This window comes from Ictidomys tridecemlineatus, chromosome 11 (assembly GCF_052094955.1).
Source record: "Ictidomys tridecemlineatus isolate mIctTri1 chromosome 11, mIctTri1.hap1, whole genome shotgun sequence".
Classification (NCBI taxonomy): domain Eukaryota; kingdom Metazoa; phylum Chordata; class Mammalia; order Rodentia; family Sciuridae; genus Ictidomys; species Ictidomys tridecemlineatus.
In genome coordinates, this window is record NC_135487.1 from 131,616,598 (window position 1) to 131,637,361 (window position 20,764).

Genomic DNA, 20,764 nt, shown 5'->3' on the forward strand with positions numbered 1-20,764 from the left:
TGAGTGGTGTCAGCCTCTATGCGATGGTCAGTTAGGAGGAGGTGGGAGTCTGTCATCGTCCAGCGGCTCCCCAGCCTTAACGCACTTCTCCCCACACTTCTCCAAGATCCTATTTTTAAACTGGTCCTGCTAATTTTTGCCTTCTCCCCATTCTTGCTTCCAAACCCCAGGGCTGCCGTGGGGTTGGGTAAGGCACATAGGCGACTTTCAGGCTCCATCTCTCATTTCCTGAGTGGAGCTGGGCTGCACTAATTGACCTCGAGGGTCTCAGCTGTGCTAAGTTGGGTGTTTGTGAGATCTCGTTAGGCTTGTAATTAGTGCAGGGAATCTAGGTCAGAGGCAGCCATTGGAGTGATGTTCTCCTGGGGCATGAATAAAAGTGGGGAATAGCAAACAGGTTCCTCATTCTGTGGGTGGGATGAACCGGGGACCGTGGAACTCATGTGATGCACACCAAGATCATGTGCAGAAATGCACTTAAACTCTGTGTGTGTGTGTGTGTGTGTGTGTGAGAGAGAGAGAGAGAGAGAGAGAGAGAGAGAGAGAGAGAGTGTGTGTGTGTGTGTGTGTGTGTGTGTGTGTGTGTGTTCCTGCTTTTACTCGGGTTTCCTTCCAACCTCTCCATATATGGTGTGGCTCTAGAGCAGGCTGGGGATTGGCTGCTGTTGGGAGACCGGGAGGTAGAAGGATAGCAGAAAAAGAAAGAACCGAGCTTAGGGCAGGAGTGAGACGGCTGTGTGTGTGTGTGTGTGTGTGTGTGTGTGTGTGTGTGTGTGTGTGTTGGGGGAGGGTGCGGAGCCCAGTTTGAGGGCTGTAGAGTGGGCTGGTCTGCTTGCCTGTGAGGTGCAGACAGGGGAGAGGTTCTTTGGGGCTGGTTTCTGGGGAGAAGGAGGTAAATTTGCTGTTGGCTCCGGGGTTGGGATAGTGGGTGAGGAGGGAGGCAAGAGCTATTTCCCTGGGGTTGGAGCTGAGGCCTAGCGTGGCCTTGGTGAGGGTTGGAAAAACATGTGCCTCTTCCCTTTCTTTCTCCTTTTCTTCTCGTCCTAGACGACCTACAGCTAGGTTGTGGAAACTGCATGCAGATGACCTCATCAGCCTGCCAGGCCGACTCTCAGCCACTCTTCCTAATGGAGGAAGACCAGGACTGTGCTTGGATCCACTCCCCCAACCTCTCCACAGTTTAAGGCCAAGGCCGGGAGAGCAGAGGAAGACGCCATGGAATTAGGAATGAAGCGTTTGGCTCTTGACCGTCTTTATCTATCACGATGTCTCAACTCTGCTCCCTGGATTTTCCCTTCTCCCCATCCTGGGGCCACCCAAAGGTGCTCCCCTTCCCAGTTCATTTGGCTAAGAAAAAGCCTACAGCAAAGTTGTTGGGGGAGAGGAAGCGAGGAAAGTCCAGACATCCTGGAAATGCCCTTTGGCAGCTGTGTAATAGGGAAGCTGCCCCAGGTAGCCACGGAGCCTCTCTTGACCCAATCTATCCATTTACTGCCTAACACAGTTATTTGGAGGAACTAAGAGAAATGTTGCAGGAAAATGGTTTGGAGTGAAGGACGGAGGGAAGAGAGGTGCTAGGAGGAGGGGAAATCAGAGGAATGCTTCCTGAGCCTGTCTCGGTGCCTGAGCTCACACACACAGCCGACATTAACAAAACTGTCTTTATTTGCGGGTGTGGGGGTTGAACCCAGGGTCTTCCACAGGGTAGGCCAATGAACCAATGAGCCGAACCCCAGACCAGAAGTCTTGCTGGTAGCCCACCACAAAGGCACTCTGTGTTTTTCTAGTGGGAAGCCTGGCTTGGTGCTAAGTTCTGAAGTCCTTGAAGCCTGGGAATAGCGTCCCCCCCCCCCTTTGCAGCGGGCACACTCTTTCCTTTGAAGAGGTAGGGGCACAGCGGGCACAGCGTGTGGCCTGGTCAAGTGTGTGGACTAAAACGAAGTGATAATGAGTTAGTGCACTGACTCTCAACCTGGGTCTAGCCACGGGGACTTCCTGTCCATTGCCCGCTGGGCCCCACGGATGACAGCAGGCATAGCAGCCACTTACTGACCGGCATGCATTTCCCTCCATTGTCCTCACCCAATTAACAGTTCTGCAGTTTGCAGATGAGAAAACTGACACTCGGAAAGCTTGGGTCTGGCCCAGGACCTCATAACTAAAGAGGGACAGAGAACTTGAATCCAGATCCGTCTGGTTTCATGTCCCCAATTTTGTGATGTGGATATTTTGGCAGTTGCTGGAGAATTGGAAGCTGCCGATTCCCGGGACTGAAAACCCCAGGACCCAGTGCCCAGGTCTCCTCTGACCTTGGTCCTTTGCTTTTGCTCACCTGCCATTCCCTCTGCAGGTCTCCCTTCATTTCCCGGTTCCCCTGGGAACCACAGATGATTGGCATGTTGGGACACACGATGTTATTCTTGCTTTTGTCTTTTTTCTCATTATGTGGGAGTGACAAGGAGGAGAGAAAGGAAAAATGCTGGTAAAATAAAATTAATACAAAAATGGAGACTCATAACGAGAAAATAAAAACTTAACTCAGACTTTCACTATCTGTGGCAATGGGTGACGCTGATGGCCAGGCTTAGAATTTTGGAGAGTGAAGTCTATTTGGAGGACAGGAAACCTGAAGAACTAGGTTCCCTCATCTCATCCCCCAGATGATGCTGGTAATGACAGTAAGTGCACTTTCCCTGAATCCAACAGAACGCCTTTTCCTCCATGAAGAGACGAGATAACTCTCTGCTGCATCGACAGAAAACTTTCATGACAGTGAGTGGTGGGGGCCTAAAAAGAGAGCAGGCATCCCTCATCCCTAGACAGTTTAACTTGGAGAGATTCCCTGATCTGATGTGGTTGTAGGAGCAATGTCAAGAACAGAAGGGGGCTGGGGATCTCGCTCAGGTGGCAGAGTGCTGGCCTTGTGTGCACCAGGTACCGGGTTCAATCCCAGCACCACACACACACACACAAAAGGAACCGAATCCTTCTCTTTCTCCAGAAGGATTTTCCTCTCTCCTTCCCACCCAACTTTCCTGACATCCAACAGGCTCATGACTGGTGTCTATATGTGGGTTGTCCCTATTTCCTCTCCCTTCTCCCCCAGTGAAGCTCCAGGACTTGGCTCTTGGTTGTGAGAAGAGACCTAGGGAAGACCATCGAGAGCAGCTCACAGGGGATGTGTGTGTTTTTAATCCCTTATTCACTTGATCCAGATGCTCTCTGACCCCTTTTTTTCCAAAAATCACTCATATCTTGCCTTCACAACTTTCTTCTAGGCCTTAGCACTGTTACTAACAGATCCCAGAAACCTTAGAGAGCTGGGTGGGGTGGTACCTGCCTGTAACCTCAGTGAGTCAGGAGGCTGGGGCAGGAAGGTTGCAAGTTTGAGGCTAGCCCTGGCAACTGAGAAAGACCCCAACCCCAAGTAAAAAATAAAATAGGGGCGGGGGGTGTACCTCAGTAGTACAGCACTCCTGGCTCAGCCCCTAGTACGGAAAAGGCAAACAGAAAATTCCAGTGAAAAGCAGCAAACAAAACGAGTTGTGTGGGACGGACCTCAGAGAAGGCTGTGAGGCAGGCAGGCACCATGGTGGTGGGAGCACAGTGTTACAGCTGACCTGGATCTGCTGACTGGTGGGAGGCCCTGAGGAGGGACAGGGAGTGGCAACAGGAAGCCTCACTTGGCAGAAAGAGGAACCCAGGCCCAGGTTTGGTTTTCCCCTTCTCCTACCCAGCCGGCATTGCAAGTCAGTTTCATTCTTAGTTCAGTTCTTCCATGGGGTCAGCTGTTAGTCACCCCCTAGTCAAATGACCAAACCCGTCCCACCATCCAAAGGTGTACCTTTGGCTCCATGCTCGGCAGGGCTTGGGAGATGGAGAAAGCACCTCCTAGCAGCTCAGTCTCGCTTCATGATCTACCGGGGTTGAACCCGGGTCCTCATGCACGAGGGGCAGGTGCTCCACCACGGAGCCCCAGCCCCAGCCCCACGTAGTTCAATCTCGACCAGAGACTCACTACTATGGGTGAGGAGCCAGTGTTGGGCAGGGAGATTTAAATTCCACATATCCTCCTCAGGGCTGGGGTAAATTTCACTTCTCCTGTGGCAGGGACAGGTGGCACTGTCCCCCACATTCCTGGAACTGAAGTTGGGCAGCTGAAATTTCACCCTCGGATAGAACCTGGAATAGGACACACGAGAAACCCCTCTTCTGCAGCTCCCTCTGAACTCGGAAGGCTGTGCGTGGGCTGGACACCTCCCCACTGCTGGGGGGTGGGAGGGGTGTGTAAGAGGAGCAGACTGTGTCCTCCTCGGTGCAGGGAAGCTCCTTATTACTGTTATAGGGGCCAAGCAGGAGCGGGAGTAAGGACAGTGGGTAGGGGGACAAAGGCTTAGGGGGTCAGGCACCAGCAAGAGCAGTGAGTTCAATAGTGGTTTTTTTTTTTTTTTTTGACTGAGGTAAATAAAAAACTTTTATCCTGCAACACTTGGAGATAAGAATCTATAAGCCCCCACCAAGTTCCTGTCCTTCACATCAGGCTCTTCCGATACTGACTGTGCTGGGTGGTCTGTCTGGGGTGGGAGCCGGGGCTCTGCAGGTCCATCTGTCTGTACAGGTCCCTCAACTCGCTGACTTCCTGCAGCACCCTCTTGGCCTGGCTCCAGTTCGAGGTCGCCTCTCCCAGCAGCCGCTCCGTCTCCAGCAGCAGCTGCTCAGACTCCGAGTCGGGTGGAGACTGTGGGGGGTCCTTGGCCTTGCGTTTGCCATCTCCCAGTCCCTGAACTTCTGCCAGCAGCTCCTGTGTCTTCTCGAGTTTCCTGGCCACCAGGTCCTGGATCCGGGACAGCTGGCCGGGGTGGGGTGGGCTGGGGGCTGGAGATTCCCGCAGCTGGAGGGTGCGGGCTGGGGCGGCGTCCCGCTGAGACAGGATTTCCTCCAAGGAGGCACAGCGGCCTTTCTCTGTGGGGGTCAACTTCTTGGGTGCCTGGGGGGTGTAGGTGGCCCCCTTGTCTGGCTTTTCCCAAGGTCGAGGGAGGCTGGTGGAAGAGTGGATCCGGTCCGAGTCTGCTCTCCGCCGACTCCCCGCCAGCTGGGCCACAGACTTGTCCAGGTCCACCCGAAAGCTCTCAGCACAGGAGGCTGGCTCCTCAGGGGACGGGTCTTCCTCTTGGATCAGGTCCAAGGTCAGCATCCCATCTGAGGTAGAGGTGGAAGCCTGGGGAGAAGGTGTGGAAATCAGGGCGGTCAACAGTCATCAGTAGGGATCTCAGCAGTGACGTCTGTAAGACAGACGCCAGCTGTTGCCATCCCCTTCTCCCCGTGCCTTCTCTGGGAGACCTCTCCCTAGGCGAGCCCTTCTACTTAATGAGCCTTTTCTTAATTCCTTGGATGGAGATTTGAACTTTTTATCTTTCTGCGACTTCATTTCTCCTGCTTGTTACCCAGATTCTCCCCTTAGCTACAAGCTTCCCGAGGGGTGTCTACTTCCTCTACCAGAGGCTCCAAGCACAGTACTGGGCTTGGCACACACAGGACGCTCCACTTGGCACAGTCCTTTTCTACCTGCGTCCTTTGAGCCACACCTCAGCCACCAGGCTACCTTCCAGCCAACCAACGGGGTCTGGATACATTCCCAAGGCAGGTCTTGACTTTGCAACTCTCCTACCTCAGCCCCCAAGTCACTGGGATTACAGGTGTGCACCACAGGCCCAGCCAAACCGTGTTCTTTGTTCCAGAATACAGTGGTTTTTAAAAAGTGGTAAGGATATTCAACGGCCCCATTTTACAGATATGCAGTTCCAAGGAACCACACAGTTAACTACAAAGTTACGTTGTGCCCGACTCCAAAGTCTACATTCATGCTACTACTTCCTAGAAACTTAGAGCTCAGATCAATGAAAGAAACCATTGACTGTATGGTACAGGGGTTTGCTGTGATCCTTCCTCCTCTGAATGCATGTAGTTCTTTTGTATTTGCGGGGGGGGGGGTGCATGCCAGGGATTGAACCCAGTGCCTTGTGCTTGCAAGGCAAGAGCTGTATCCTCAGCCCCCATGCAGATCTTAACATGGTCATTCATCAAGACAGCTACCCACCACACAGAGGTTTACGTCATCTTGTATGGTATTCACCTTCTCTATTTTTAATTTTCCTGGGTGGTACATCTCATTTCCCCCCAAAGACAATGAAATTACTGAGAGCAGAGACGTCTTAGCTCTTGGTAGGTGTAAGGAGAGAATCTGGGAAACAAGCAGGAGAAATTAAGTCGCAGAAAGATAAAAAGTTCCAATCTCCATCCAAGGAATTCAGAAAAGGCACGTTAAGTAGAAGGGCTCGCCTAGGGCGGAGAGGTCTCCCAGAGAAGGCACCGGGAGAAGGAAATGGCAGCAGCTTGCGTCTGTCTTTCAGGATGTTATTGCAGAATAAATATTTCTGATTCAGAGGAATCAGGAAGAATGCGGGGTATTGATCTTGTTATCAAGGTCTTCCTCAAATGCCGGTGGTGGTAGACAGTTCTGTCTGGGACACACTGACCCCGAATCAGCCCTTCGACAACGTTTACTTCTTTAGGCTTACGTACCACAGCCATGAGGTGTCCCCGAGTTGGGGGGCGGCGGGAGTGCTGGATTTTCGCTCTGTCTCGAGTGGGGTGGGCGAGATAGCTATCCTCTTCAACAGTGACCTGAAGAGAAGTACTGTCAGCGGTGTTCTTGGGATTGTTTGTCCCACCCAGCATCCCCCAAGTCCCGAGGGTGCTTGGACTGGGAAATACGCGCACCCCATAAACCACTTTTGAGCAATCACAGGCAAAGAGATTTACTGGATGTGAGGGGGCTCCCCCAATTCGGCTCATGCATCGTGATGTTGGGGAAGAGGAGTTGGCAGAACAGACTTGGAAGGTACAGGAGAACAAGGATTTCAAAAGGGAGAGAAAAAAGAAGGGCTGGTGGGGGAGCAGGTGAGTAGGGCCCCCGAATAATAATCCTCCCTCTGTCCCAGCATCCTTCTCCCCACAGTGAGCCCCTGACCTCATCCAAGACGCGGTTCTTGGCTCTGGTGATGGCGGAGTTGAGGGCGTTGATCCAGGACTCCTTTTCCTCTGGACTCACGGCCAGGAAGATGAGGTTGGGTGCCTGTGAGGGGAGAGTCTCGTTTCAGCCTGGGTGTTAGAGTTGGCGCCTCACCTCGACAGTGAAGAAACAGGAAATCATAATCGCATTCTCTGGGATCCAGCTCCTGCTTCCAGAGTCATCCCTAACTCCAGGAAACCCAGCTCCTGCCCCTGCCGGTCACCACGGCTCGGACTCTGTTTTAGAAACGACTGAGGAGGAGTTAAGCAGGTAGGTGGCTCTGGAGAGACTCAGAGGAGGTTTGATAAAGGACAGATATTTGAGATCTTTCTATGTCTGAGGAAGTAGATGGTGACAGAAATGGCTTCCCTGGTTTCCTTAGACCAGGGGAATTAGTCAGAACCCTGATCGCCTTCCGGTGACTTCCTCCCAGGGGACGTGTGTATGTAGGTGTGCCCGAGGGTTAGAGCGGGGGAGAGGCATGGGGGCTGCTGGGGACGCAGGTAAAGGGACTTTGTGGCTGAACAGGTCAAAGGCCTGGAGAGAAGGAAATGGCCACAATATTCTCTGGTTAAGTAATAAAAGCCAGCAGGAGAGCAGCTCGGGACCTGGGAGCCAGGACTGCAGAGAGGGAGAATCTGGGGGGGAGGTCTTCCTTCTGCCCCTCCCAGGCCCTCCAGTGCCCTGGTGTCCAGGATGCGGAGGTACCTACTGTGTTGCCGGGTTGTTTGGAGTGCGCAAGAGCAAACTTGCTATGATTTTTCTTGCTCCTGCTCTTGGATTTCCGGAGCTCTTCACACTTCTCATAGTCACTCAGGTCAAACACCTCTTGAATATTTTTCTCATCTTTTACCTGGGGGAGAAACCCAAGGGGGGGGGTGAGGAGGATAAAAATACTTAGCCCCTCCCCCCAAATATCAGTGTAGGTAGGCCTTGGGGACCTGACCGTGCCTGAGGAGAGGGGAGGACCACGGGACAGGGCCACCCGACCCGTGCCACACAGAGGCTCTACGTCACGGGGCTCCCGACGGGCGGCCTCCGAGTCCTCCGTCCTCCGGCAGATTTCTCTTTAAACCACCAACCCTACTCTCCTCTACTGTCCTCTACTCTCCTCAGCTGAGCTACCGCCTCCGCCTCCAGAGCCTCCGCCTCCAGAGCCTCTCCTCGCCATGAATCCACTGAAGGACGCAGAAAAGGCTCAAGCCCTTAAAGGGACATGAAGAGTGGGCCGATCTGATCATTCCCAAGTAAGGAAGACCTGGTGGCCCTCCGCAGTTCAGCGGAGGGAGCTGTTTTTCCACCCCCAGCGAATTCTCAAATGTCTGGAGGGAATGAAGGGCGGCCTCTGGCCTCTCAAGTTTACACGGTGGCCTTCTTGTCCCCAACCTGCTCTCCTCTAACATAGACGACTACGAAGAGACTCATCCAGATTGGGCAGCCTGTCTACCCTCTTCTGCTCAGTTAGGAACACCTCAGAATGGCCATGTTTCCTAGGATGAAAAGGACAGACCACCAGAACTTGTTCTGTTTAAATTAAGCAAACATGTTAAAGCACAAAAGCAGCCTCAGTCCTTCCCTGGAAGACATATACCTCCCTGCCCGGAACTGGTTCACAAAGGAGCCAGCTTCCCAAATTCTGGCATGATGTCGTGGGACTACGTGGTGGTGGAGTGGGTCTGTCCATCCTTCTACATGGTCCTGGACCAGGGGGTGATGATGGTGAGGACAGATGATCTCACAGCTCCCTTCGTTTGGGCAAGGCTTGGCGCCTCCAGGGCTACCCCTTCCCAGCCATGCCTGGCCTTGGGCTGGAAGTGACCAGAAGCCTTGAAGGGTCACGGGTGGAGGTGAGACAAGGTGTTGCCAGGGGCATCCAAGAACAATTCCCAGAAACACGGGGCCAGGATGCAGGATGACGCATCGTCCTCCCCTCCCTCCTCCCCAGAGTCAGACTATCAGCAGAAGCCAGAAACCTTGGAGAGGAAAGCGCTGGGTGTGTGTACGCAGCCAGGGGAAGAGAGTAACTTGTTCTGTTTTCCTTAGGGAGAGGGAAGGGCAAGGAGTTCTGGCTGGGACACGAGCTGATACTGAGCTCGGGGAACAGGAGACATGGACAGAGGTTAGCCACTGTAGGGCAGGGGTAGGAGCCGAGGTTAGACGAGCAGTAGAACAAGTATATTCTAATGCCCAGAAAAGATGGACACTCCTGGGAGCCTTGTTCTCCACTGTGTTCGGTTTTTTCCCCCCAGCTAATTCTTAAGATCTCATTTATATTTACTCATCTTCCAAATTAACATTTCCTTTCCTCTGATTCTTCCCCCACTGCCCATAAGAAGGGATTTTTCACGTTTGCTAAGAATTGTCTAGAACCTAACTTCCTCTACCATGAGGTTTCCCGAAGATCCAGCTCAGAGGATGCCCCAGCCCTGAGAAAGGGCACCCTTGGAAAATGAGGAAAATGATCCACAACAAACACAGAAGGAGTTCTATGGTGGAAGTAATTGTTGGAGACCCTGCCTTTTTAGGAGGAAAGAACAAAAAAATGATTGCTGTAAACTCTGGGAAAGAGAGTTAGGAATTTTTTTTGTGTATTAAAACATAAATTACAAATATACTATGCTTTTTTGTTGTTGTTTAAATCTTGAATCTGTTGGTTCTGGAGCTTTTGGGAAGTGAACAGAATAAAACTTGGATTCCTCGGTCAATTTCACATTTAACTCAGGCCCACAGTAGCAGGCAGAAAGGCTCTCAAGAAAAGTAACATCAATATGCTGTTCCCTCTTTTGCTATACCCTTCCCCACAGGGGGTCAGTTGGCCTCAGGACTGATCAGATGCTCCTGACTCATAGGACACCATGCTGAGATCATTCCAGCCTTTCCCTGGCTCTGTATCCCATTCTCCACACACAAGGCTCAACCATGTTCCTTCAACCCAAACTCTGCTGTTTGGATAAATAAACAAGAAAAAAAGTGACTTGTTTCTCCTACCCTTTCACTGTTCTCTAGTTCCCCCTTTGACGTGTAGGAAGTTCTCTCGGTTGCTCACTAGAGTTTCCTGCTATTATCAAGTTCGGGAAAGACAACAGAGACACTTTGACTCTTTGTCTCTCTTTCTTTCTAAACTGGAAATCCAGAAAATTGTGGAAAAAACTTTCTGTAGGATCTTTCTGTAGGATTTGTGATTGGCAGAGGTGACCCTTAAAAATCAATCCTCCTGTCAAAGTCTTCCCTTACCTCCCCCCGAAGACTCTCCACCAGCAAGTTCCCAAGAGTGAGTAGCTAGGCTCAGACACCCCGCAGGGGGATCTCTTCCGCCCTGGCATGGCTTTGCCCTTCCCTAGTTGCCTCAGTAGATACAGTTTCCAGATGAGTACTTTCTCCGGGCTGAACATGTGTCTGTTTCAATACCATAAAAGGATTTATTTACCTACATATAATCTACTGAATAAGAGTGCCTACTGCCAAAAGCAGAAGAGGTTAGACTCACAGAGGGCTTCCCGGATAGCCTGGGGTGAGGAATCCTAAGGGGAGTACAGGTCACAGAACAGCAATTCCAGTTTTCCAGTACGATACTGTGGTATCCATCCCAAGCATTGGGGACAAAAGGGAGAAGAGCTTGGATCTAATGATCTGGATGCAGGTTCTGACCAAATGTGGCCTGTGGTTTTCATGTTTAACTACACAGCTAAAACCATGCAGAGACATACAGGGATTCACGCCTGCATCTTTATCCCCTCTCATACAAATAGGGGTAGGCAGGAAGGGGGCAGGACAGGAGTTAAATGCCCCCTCTTCTTGAACTGGAGTGGTGAGCTACACCAAGCATACCGGTTGGGAACAGTGACTACTACAAACGTAACTATCTGGCACTCACAGATCCACTGCTGGAGTCAAAAGATAGCAGCCCGGGTCGTGTCTTTTCCATGATTCAGGATGGCTGTGCTACTGATAACCCTACTGCAGATAGGAGAGGAAGCCGGTCAGGGTGGCGGCCGGACGGGGGGAAGCTGAACATCGTGTTCCAGCAACAATAGCAAAGGAGGACAATGGTCCACGTTTAGGAGGCCAGGACAGGTGGGAGGCACAGCAGGGGACGCTGAGAACTTAGGGGACAATCGCTGCTGCTGTCAGAGAGGTATTTGCAAAGAGAAAAACACTTATAGGAAGCAACTCCTGATTCCTACTCGGGTCTTCTGGCTCAGGGGTGACCTTTCTCCGCACAACAGGACGAATGCCCACTGTTCTGCTGGGAGACCCCGTGGGCAGGGGAAGCCGAGGGAGCAGGGCCAAGTTAGAGCTTGGGGCGCCTACCTCCTTCTCAGAGATGAAGAGCTGGTCCCCTTTCAGCACCACGTAGCGGTTCTTCCAAATCTCCCTGAAAATCCCTTTCCCGCAGAATTTCCGGACCCAGCCGACCTTCTCGGGCGGTGCAGACGGATGGTTCCCCTCCTGAGGCCCCTGTCCGGGGGACAAGATCAGGACCAGACCCTGAGCGGACCCGGCCCGCTCCTCTCCAAGCCTGGAAGCCCAGGTCCGCCGCCCCCCGGGGCCAGGTCTCGGCTCCGAGCGACTCCCCCTCCCCAAGACCCCGAAACTGCGGGCGGAGGGGGGCGGCCTCCGCGGGCCCCGACCGCCGGCCTCGCGCGCTCGGGCCTCCGGGCAGCGCGGGGCTAGCGGCGCCTCCTTCTCTCTCTCATTGTCTCACGGCCCCGCGGAGCCGAGCCGGCGGCGGCCAGGGCCGGGGGAGCAGGCGCGGGTCGGCGGAAACTCAGCCAAGTTCGGCCCCCGACGCGAGTCGACAGACAAAGCCCCGCCGCCGGGCGCCCCGGGCCGGGCGCGGGGACGGGCGCGGGGTCGCGCAGGCCGCCCCTCCCGGCCCAGCCCGCCGCCCCGACGCCGGGCCGGCGCGCACTCACCCTCTTGGAGGAATTGTTCTTCTTCATCATCCCGAGGGCGCGGGCGCGGGCCGAGTGCGCCCCGCGAGGGGGTCGGGGCGGCTCGCAGGGGCGCCTGCCCAGCGGGAGGCTGGCGGCGAGGTCCCGGCGCCGCCGCTCCGCCCCCGCGCCCGCGCCCGCCCCCGGCTCTGCCTTTGTCGCTCCGGTTACACGGAAGGCCGGCCTCCCTCGCACTCGCCCTCGCGCACGCCCGCGCCCGCCCCCCGGCGCCCCGCCGCCCACCCGCGCCGCCCGACGCGCAGGGGCCGGCCCAGCCCGCGCCCCGCGGCTCCATCCGCGGCCGCTGACGTTGCGGGCTCCGAAGGCCGGGAGGCGCGGGGCCGCGGCGGGTGCGCTCCCGCCTTTGTTTCTGGCTCCGGAGGGCGAGGGACTCCGCCGGGACCCCGCCTCGACGCCCCGGCGATGGGGGCGCCTCCAGGACCGCCGCCCGGCCGCCGGGGCTCCGTCGCGCGGGCCGGGGGGACCCCGGAGACGCACGGGCTGGGAGACCGAGATCCCCGAGACCGACTCCACCGCCCTCCCGAGCCCAAGGCAAAAACCGAGAGCCCCTCCCGGGCCCAGAGTGACCGGGCAGGTCAGGTGTCGGGGAAAAGTTTCGTGCCTCCAAGGGGCCGAGCTGGCAGGGGCACGAGGGGGCTGCGGACTCCCCAGTGACAGAGCCCCGGGCCTCTGGGGCCGCAGAGTGGCCCCAAACTGGAGGTGGGTCTCTGAGCTCCAGACGCAGCGGCCCAAGTGCTGGCCAGAGAGCCCTGTCCCCAAAGCCATGATCCGTTACACCAGGGGACTTGGAAGGTGACTCTAGGTGGGGCGCAGACTTCCTGGGGGTCTGTCCCCCTGCCCCGCCCTGTAGCCCCAGATCCTGTCTACACTGGAGTCCAGGCCAGGGAAGGGCCCAGGGCCCAGAGGATGCTCTGACGAGGGGAACCTCTGCTGCCCCTCTTGCCCGGTCTGCCTCAGAGCGTGCAGGACACACCTCGCCAACTTCCCGTCTTTCAGTTCGTGTAGACGGGAGGCGGGTGGTCGGAAAGCCGCGGTGACCACTGGCTTCATCACAACTCTGTGGCCTTTATCAAGTCACTGCATTTCTTTGAGCCTCTGGTCCTCAACATATTCAATGGTGAGGGATGGACTGCCACTTCCATCATCAAGGAAAGAGGAGTCTAGGAGATGACCTGGGAAAGTCCTTCGAAAATAGGAGTATCGTTCTCTGGGCTCATCACGAGATGACAGTAAGCTAATAAACACTCTGCCTGGCATATGGGAGGCACACAACAACCACAAAATGAATTAAATATCCCTGGCACGGAAGAGTAGGAAAAAAAGCAAAAATTCTTTTTCCGGAGATGTCTCAAGATAAAACGTTGGCTAAATTTGTGGATTGAGGGGCTGAGGACGTTTTTTATTTTTCTGGTATCTGTCACATTTAAGGGGGATGCCATTTCTGTTCACAGACCCGCCTTTCCTCCTAACCCAGTGATACTCCTCTCAATAATAACCGTCCTAACTCGTTCCTTTATTTTAGCCGGATACAGAACTTGATCCTTTAAAAATACTCATCATTTCATTAAATCTTTAGTGCCACCTTGTGAGGCATATAGAAAAGTATTAACATCCCCACTTGGGAAATGAGGAGATGGCATGGCAAATCTACTGACTTGCCCAAATTTACACGTTACTGGCTAAATGGATTTGAATCCAGGCTCTCTGACACTAGTCACCTATTCAGATTTTGTGCATGCCCGCGCCCCCCTCCCCCAGAACACATTTCTCAAACCATCTTCTCCTTCCTACTGTCTCTATTTCCCATCCGGTTTAAAAAGTGATGGAAAAAAAGAATTTAAAAAATCCTGGCTACATGAGTAAGAGGAAGCAAAATGTACCAATATTAGGACAGTGGTGAAGAAACCAGCCTGCATGATTTTTTGAGGGCTTCTTAGCCAGGCAGGTTGGAATGGTTTGGATTAGTAGTTTAAATAGGGGTTGGGGGTGTGGCTCAGTGGTAGAATGCTTGCCTGGCATGCACAAAGCCCCGGGTTTTATTCATCTCCAGCACTTGGAGGAAAAAAAAAAAAGTAAAGTTCAAGCAGATTCTGGCTTATGAGAAAGAAAGAATCAATGACTTGCCCTATCTTCCTCCCTTCACAGTAGCTCTTTAAGTCAACAGATACCTGAGTCCCTTCTAAAGGCAGGGTACAGGGCTTCTTGTCACTGCATCACATAGGAGCTACAGCTTTGTGAAACATCAGGCCGAGGGACCCATAAAAAGTAACCCTCCAAAGTAATTTTCAGATTTTAGAGCAGATGCATGTGGGCTGCAGAACCTTCTCTGCCTGTCTGCTCCTTAAGATGTTACATAAATCTCTGGCTGGCTCTCTCTCTCTCTCCCTCTCCCTCTCTCTCATTAACCTGAACTGTTGTACTGTTTCTTCCAATCACTCTGCCCTTACGATCCCTCACACTCTCTCCCTTTCTCATGGCAGCCACCCCTCTTTCCACATGCCACACTCTTCTCCTGACCTGTTCTTAAAGCTGATTTCTCTTTTACCAGGTGAACCTCATAGCACCTGATTTTAGATCTATGGGGGACTGTTTTCGAAAAGCTTAAGAAGTTGGAATAAGCACTCTTGGGTTTCTTTACACATTTTTATAGCACTGTCTCTTCAATGAACTTGACACTACCATATACACAAACTACAAAAATAACGCTCAAGCCAATTTTTATCTCGTCTTTGGTGAAGGTGAGATACTGGGAGGTCTTATGATGGGGTTACCTCCCTAATTATGTCCATTCTTAAGATATCAGTGCCAGTAATTATTCAATTGAATATTTTATAGGTAACTCCACTTATGGGAAAAAGAAGACTACCAGAGGTAAAAACTTGTGATTTGCTGCCTGCAAATTTACTGAGCAAAAACTGTTAACCAAACAGTTGTTTAAAAACAAATATCTTTGGGGCTGGGGATGTGGCTCAAGTGGTAGCACACTTGCCTGGCATGCGTGCGGCCTGGGTTCGACCCTCAGCACCACATACAAACAAAGATGTTGTGTCCGCTGAAAAAAGATAAATATTAAAATTCTCTCTAAAAAAAAAAATCCTTTGGCTTTTGTAAAGGGGACACAGGTTTTGACTAGGGTGTTTCAATCTCTGAGGGGAGGGGGTTATTAAAAGCATAAAATGTGCAATGACTGTTAAAAAAAAAAAAGCATAAAAGACCTTAATCAAAATGATGTTTTTAAAAGGGAAAATTAAGGACCAGAAATAAGGGATTCAGTTCTGTAAATGATATAAAAATGAGTCATTGTTACCAAAGAAATGCCATTTTTTTTGAAGTGCTGTTAAAAAAACTCCTTGTGGGTAGTGTTCATTTCTAAGATTTCTAGATATTGTTAGATGAACCACCACAATGGAAGCAAGCAAATAATGAAGAGAATGATATAAGAAGTCTGTTTTTTTTTTTTTTTTAAATTCCAGAGTTATTTTGTCAAGAGGAAGGGAAGCACAGGTACTTCTACTTGAAGGAGGGAATTCTCCACTTTTTTTTGAAGACTATATAACTTGTTGAATGCTGCATTTAACATACTGCCTCCCCAAGTGCAGAGTCTTGAAAACTTACAAAAACTGAAGAATTTAAAAAAAAATTATCTAAAAAACCTTTGATCTTAGGTGTACTGTGAACAGAATCCTGATGGCTTCCCATGAGTGAATGTAAGGAAACAAGGCTGAGAGTTGAGGAGTGGAGAAAATGGGGAGGGACCCATCTTTCAGCTTTTCCGTTTCTTTCCCTGCACTGAAGCATTCACAGGAATCCAGTTACTTTGCATAGTAATCCTTCATTCCCCAACTTAGAGAAAGGAATCCATTTTATTTACCTTCATCAGAGCAGGCAATGTTCTCAGTACTTCACAGGTATTATCATCTCATTTAACCCTTAACAATCCTGGGAGGAAGGTACAGTATTGCTCCCCTACTATAAAGAGGAAACTGAGCCACAGAAGACAAAGGGGAGGTTGAACTGTGGTGCTTTTGCTATGATGATCTGAGAGTGCCTTGATTTCCTGGCATCATTGATGCCATCACTTTCTTCTGCTTTCCAGAGAGGCAAATTGATACCAGGATAATTCTTGCTTTGGTGTACTTTAAATGCCCTTGGGTAGAGGCAATGCCTGTGTTGTCTGGTATAAAGTCATCTCAAGGGCTGGGGCTGTGGCTCAGTGGTAGAGCACTCTCCTAGCATGTGTGAGGCACTGGGTTCCATCCTCAGCACCACATAAAAATTAAAAAAACAAACTAAAAAATGTTTAAAAGAAAAAAGTCATCTCAAGCCTCACTTTATGAATTTCCACAAAGGAAGCCTAAAGAAATAAAATGAAATCACTCGTATCACTTCACAAAATGAATTTTTTATTGTGGTCATACATGGTTTCTCAGTGCCACAGAAAGTTCCAGGGTAGGGACAATTTTTGGATGGCTCTCTAAAGACACACGGTAAGTTCTCAGAACTGAGTTGTGCAGGCATGTGGTTAATAGAAAGAAAAAAAGGGCCAAGGGAAGAGAGGAAATCGAGGAAGGTGGCATGTACATACATGATTACTTTTAAACCCCCTGGGCTCTGATAACTCTTTTCCCAAGTAAGATCCCAACAAAATCCACCATAAACTGAAGTGATTGTACTGTCAAATACACAAGGAATACATTTACTCGATAAAGAAACCACAGGAAAAGTAGGTTGGGAAGGGTTCAGACTTATTCTCAGCGAGCGCATCTCTGGGAGTCTGGGTGTGTGTGCTAGCAGTTCAGGAACCACAGGTGCCAGGAGATGAATTCTAACCAGAGCACGAGACCCTCTCCCAGCCCTCGGGTCAGTGGGAGGCTGTGGGGGCCAGGGGGAAGCCATGCCGTTCTCCACGTTCTCCACCATCATCTCATCTCCTGCTTGCTGGCCTGGAAGGGACTTGAGAGCTCTCCTTGCTCCGGCTGTGCAGTCCAGAAGCCAGAATTTCCTCTAGGAAGCTGACAAGAAGACTTGAGGTTACTTAAAGGAAAAGCAAAAGTATCCTCAAAAACAGAATATCTTGCTCAGGACACTGAACTACAGAGATACGAATAGGATGCAAAAGCGTTGGTCTGATAGTTGGTGTAGAATACAAGTTCTCAGTTGAGCCTTAACACGCCCACAGTAGAAGGAGAGTCCCTTTGTCCTCCCCGGGGTCCTCACTGTGTGTTTTAGATTAAACTTGTAACGTCTGTTAAGACTGATATTATGCTGAGTGACGTGGCACAGGCCTGTGATCCCAGTGACTCAGGAAACTGAGGCAGGACGATTCTAAGTTCAAGGCCAGCCTTGGCAAGTTGATGAGACCCTGTCTCAAAATGAATAAAAAGGACTGGGGATGTGGCTCAGTGGTAAAGCATCTCTGGATTTAGTTGCTAGTACTAGAGAGAGAGAGAGAGAGAGAGAGAGAGAGAGAGAGAGAGACACACACACACACACACACACACGGATTGAGAGATTTTAAGTTTGAAATTTCTAGATAGGAACCCAGAATTTTAAAGGGCAAGGCTCCTATATTAACTCAGGACCATGTTACATCAGCATCTTCTATCTATACTCTTGAAATTGTCTCAGAACTTTTATTGTGCCCGAGTTTCTTCCTTATTTTATCTACTCTCCAAAGACACACCAGAGTAACTTTTCTAAAATACAGATTATATCACATTGCATACTCTCACCTCTTCTTTAAAACCTTTTACTTACAGAAAAATGTATATAAAGTTTCAAGCCCTTCATACTGTAGCCTGATCATAACTAGTATTTACATTTACTGTGGCCTGATAATATGTTGTATTTATTTTGTTCAGAGAACTGTTTTACACGTGTATGTGTGAATATATATACAAGAAGCCCTATGAAATAGCTGCTCCTATTATCTTTATTTGAAAAAATGAAAAAAGTTGTAGAGTGGTAAAGTGACTTGCCAGTGTCACAACAGCTAGTGAGTGGCTTAGCTGGGATTCAAACCCATGGACTAGACATCGTGCCCTTCAGCATGATTTGAATTTTAAGGCTGCCCCTCACTTGTCTAGGTCAATGTCCCACAGGGTAGTCCCTGCCATCCACGCCCAACAGCACTCACTCTTCCCTAAACGTGTCACAAACATTCACACCTCCATACTTTTGCTCTTACTGTGCTGTGTCTGAGATGTAAGGTTGCCCCTTCTCTCTCTGCCGAAATCCTTTTTATCTTTAAGGCTAAGAATCAAAAATCACTTTTCCTGCAAAGCCTTCACAACCCCCCCATGCTGAACTGTCACTTCTACCACTATTATCACTTAGTCCTAGGGCTATTTTAGTACTGTATTATTAACATGGCACTGTCTATATTCTTGTTGCCAAAATAGATCATGAACTCCTCAGGGTGGGACTACCTTTCACTCAGCTTGTTTCTCCAGGGCTTAGCAAAGGCACCCAGTAGAGGTATGCTGAAGAAGTGAATTAATTAAAATAGCAACCCATTGGCAAGAGAACCTTTTCTATAACACAGGGGTTATTTGGATGGTATTTATAAGTAAGTTCAGGACTTTCTCAGAAGGAGACAGATCTACAGAAGACAAAGGGTTGAAAGAATGACCAGGTACTTTATTATTATTGTTTCATAGTTTCAGACTCGGAAGATTCTGGGTTTGAAGGATTTAAATTCCAAACTCCTTTGCAAAAGAAAAAAAAATAGTTAAGTAGAGGGAAAGGAGTAAGTTGAGTTCATTTACTCTCCTGAAATACAGGCATCTCGGGGTGGCCTGGTCTGTTGGCCAGCTGGACTGGAACGCTAGGAGGTCAGAAGACAAGTGTTAGGAAACGAGGTGGTGCTGCTTTTCGAAAGGGAGCATCCCAGGTCTTTGATGAGTGACTTCTAGTAAGAATGAAACAAGTGAGAAGCCCTATAGGAACTTATCAGGTGATCTGTGTTTCATTTCAACACAAAGGAAAAAATAACTTTGCTAAAATTATACTTAAAAGATCCTCCTCTGTATATCAACAAGACCCTACACTGCTGACTGCAAAAAGGAAACACTATATTTTCCAAACCTTATTTTGCTTCTTATGGCCATTGTGACTTAAAAAAAAAATCTATTTGGGGACTTCGGTGAGTCATTGCACAGAATGCTTAAAAGATTATGGGCAGTGAACATATTGGTAGCTAGCTGTATCCTAAATTTAGTCTATGTTTAAAAACAAAACAAAACAAAAAGAATAATTTTTCTTTCTAGATTTGTTTTAAATCAATCTCACTTAAAATGCAAACTCAAAAATCTCCATCTCCTGTGGTGCTATAATCCAATTCAATTCAGTTTAATTCAATTTAATGAATGTTTACCGAGCATCCACTGTGAACCAGGCACTGAACTAGGAGTAGGAATGAACACCTGTTACGATTCTTATCTTCAGGGGCTCTCAGTCAGAGACGGGTCCCAATCACAGCTCACCATGAGACATGGTGTCAACAGGGGTGACACCAGAGACTCACTAAGTCACGGGTGAGTTGACACTGCTGCTCTTCTTGGTTTGTACCTCGATCAAGGGTGCGTTCCCCACTCTACAGATAGAGGAAGGTGGTGGGAAAAGCAGAATCCTCCACCCAGATTTTTTTTTTTTTTTTTTTTTAAAGAACGGCTTTTTTTTTTTTTAGAATGAGGGGCGGGGGACAGAGAGAGAGAGAGAGAGAATTTTAACATTTATTTATTTTTTCTTAGTTCTCGGCGGACACAACATCTTTGTTGGTATGTGGTGCTGCTGAGGATCGAACCCGGGCCGCACGCATGCTAGGCGAGCGCGCTACCGCTTGAGCCACATCCCCAGCCCCCCCTCCACCCAGATTTTAAAAAGTCCTGAGTCACACATCAGTAAACAAGGGTCTTCACTGTCTGAGTCTCTGGTAAAGCTCTAGGGACCAACACTTACAGAATTAAAAATTTTAATGACAAATGTAATTAAGCTAATCAACTGTATCCCTAAACTAGCTACATAACATCACAAAACGACATATGTGTACGGTGTACATTTAAAGCATGTGCTCCTCCTTCCCCACTGTGACCTACAGACGGAAATCAGAAGTGATGGAGCGGGAGCCATGGGGAAGGTGGGTCAGTGTGAACTGAGCTACAGGCAGACAGGACCAAGGAGTCCCGGGCGCTACTGTCAAGAGGTGACTACAGATGACAGTAATGCAGAAGGAAGGATTTTAAATGTTTCTACCATAAAGAAATGAGAAATATTTGAGAAGACAGATATGTTTATCCTGATTTAATCACTGGGAAATATATGTATTGAAATGTCATATGATACCCCATAAATATGTATTTTTGTTTTGTAGGTATCATTGAAAAATAAATTTCAAATAAAAAAATTACATATTAGTTTCTTGTAACCAAGACAACAAGGGAAACTAAAATCTGAAGAATGGTATGATGGAAAAAAAAATGCTTGTAGGGAACAGGAAAATAGAAAAAGACTTTCCAAAACATGAGGAAACCAGGCAGGGCTGGGGCTCAGTAGCACAGCCCTTACTAAGCATGGGTGAGGCCCTGGGTTCGATGCCAGCACCACATAAAAATAAACAAAATAAAGGTATTCTGTCTGTCTACAACTAAAAACAATATATATATTTTAATGAGAAAACCGGGGCTGAGGTTGTGGCTCAGTGGTAGAGAGTGCCTAGAATGTGTGAGGCACTGGGTTT

At 49.8% G+C, this 20,764-nt stretch overlaps 2 protein-coding genes and 1 long non-coding RNA gene across 6 annotated transcripts in view; 1 reads left to right on the top strand and 2 right to left on the bottom strand.

Moving 5' to 3' along the window:
- The first annotated feature begins 429 nt into the window (after positions 1–429).
- On the top strand, positions 430–2,549 carry LOC144368537 (uncharacterized). Its single transcript, XR_013428302.1, has 2 exons — positions 430–892; positions 1,048–2,549. It is a non-coding gene; the product is annotated as an uncharacterized LOC144368537 (long non-coding RNA).
- Positions 2,550–4,421: 1,872 nt separating this feature from the next.
- On the bottom strand, positions 4,422–12,146 carry Plekho1 (pleckstrin homology domain containing O1). 3 transcript variants are annotated; one of them, XM_078027652.1, is made up of 6 exons: positions 11,989–12,146; positions 11,384–11,530; positions 7,785–7,925; positions 7,031–7,135; positions 6,583–6,684; positions 4,422–5,218 (listed from the first exon to the last, which is right to left on the bottom strand). In XM_078027652.1, the coding sequence occupies exons 1-6, from the start codon at positions 12,016–12,018 to the stop codon at positions 4,532–4,534; spliced, it is 1,212 nt and encodes a 403-aa protein (XP_077883778.1). In that variant the 5' UTR covers positions 12,019–12,146; the 3' UTR covers positions 4,422–4,531. The 3 variants fall into 3 exon arrangements, with proteins under 3 accessions (XP_077883778.1, XP_077883779.1, XP_021586084.2); XM_078027653.1 differs by having other exon boundaries at positions 11,384–11,521; positions 11,989–12,143; XM_021730409.3 differs by lacking the exon at positions 11,989–12,146 and adding an exon at positions 10,947–11,029 and having other exon boundaries at positions 11,384–11,520.
- Positions 12,147–16,409: 4,263 nt separating this feature from the next.
- Vps45 (vacuolar protein sorting 45 homolog) overlaps positions 16,410–20,764 on the bottom strand; it is a 53,753-nt gene continuing 49,398 nt past the window's right edge. For both annotated transcript variants that reach the window (XM_078027658.1, XM_005331147.4), the window contains one exon: positions 16,410–17,039. In XM_078027658.1, coding sequence (XP_077883784.1) covers positions 16,952–17,039 — 88 coding nt within the window. In that variant the 3' untranslated portion in view covers positions 16,410–16,951. The remainder of the gene's footprint in view (positions 17,040–20,764) is intronic.

Excerpts from the sequence above, each read along its gene's own strand:
- Plekho1 (XM_078027652.1), bottom strand. The coding sequence starts at position 12,018 with ATGATGAAGAAGAACAATTCCTCCAAGAGG. Across the intron at positions 7,136-7,784 it reads CCAAACAACCCGGCAACACA|GCACCCAACCTCATCTTCCT; the intron begins GTAGGTACCTCC and ends CTCCCCTCACAG. Across the intron at positions 6,685-7,030 it reads AGAACCGCGTCTTGGATGAG|GTCACTGTTGAAGAGGATAG; the intron begins GTCAGGGGCTCA and ends ACTTCTCTTCAG.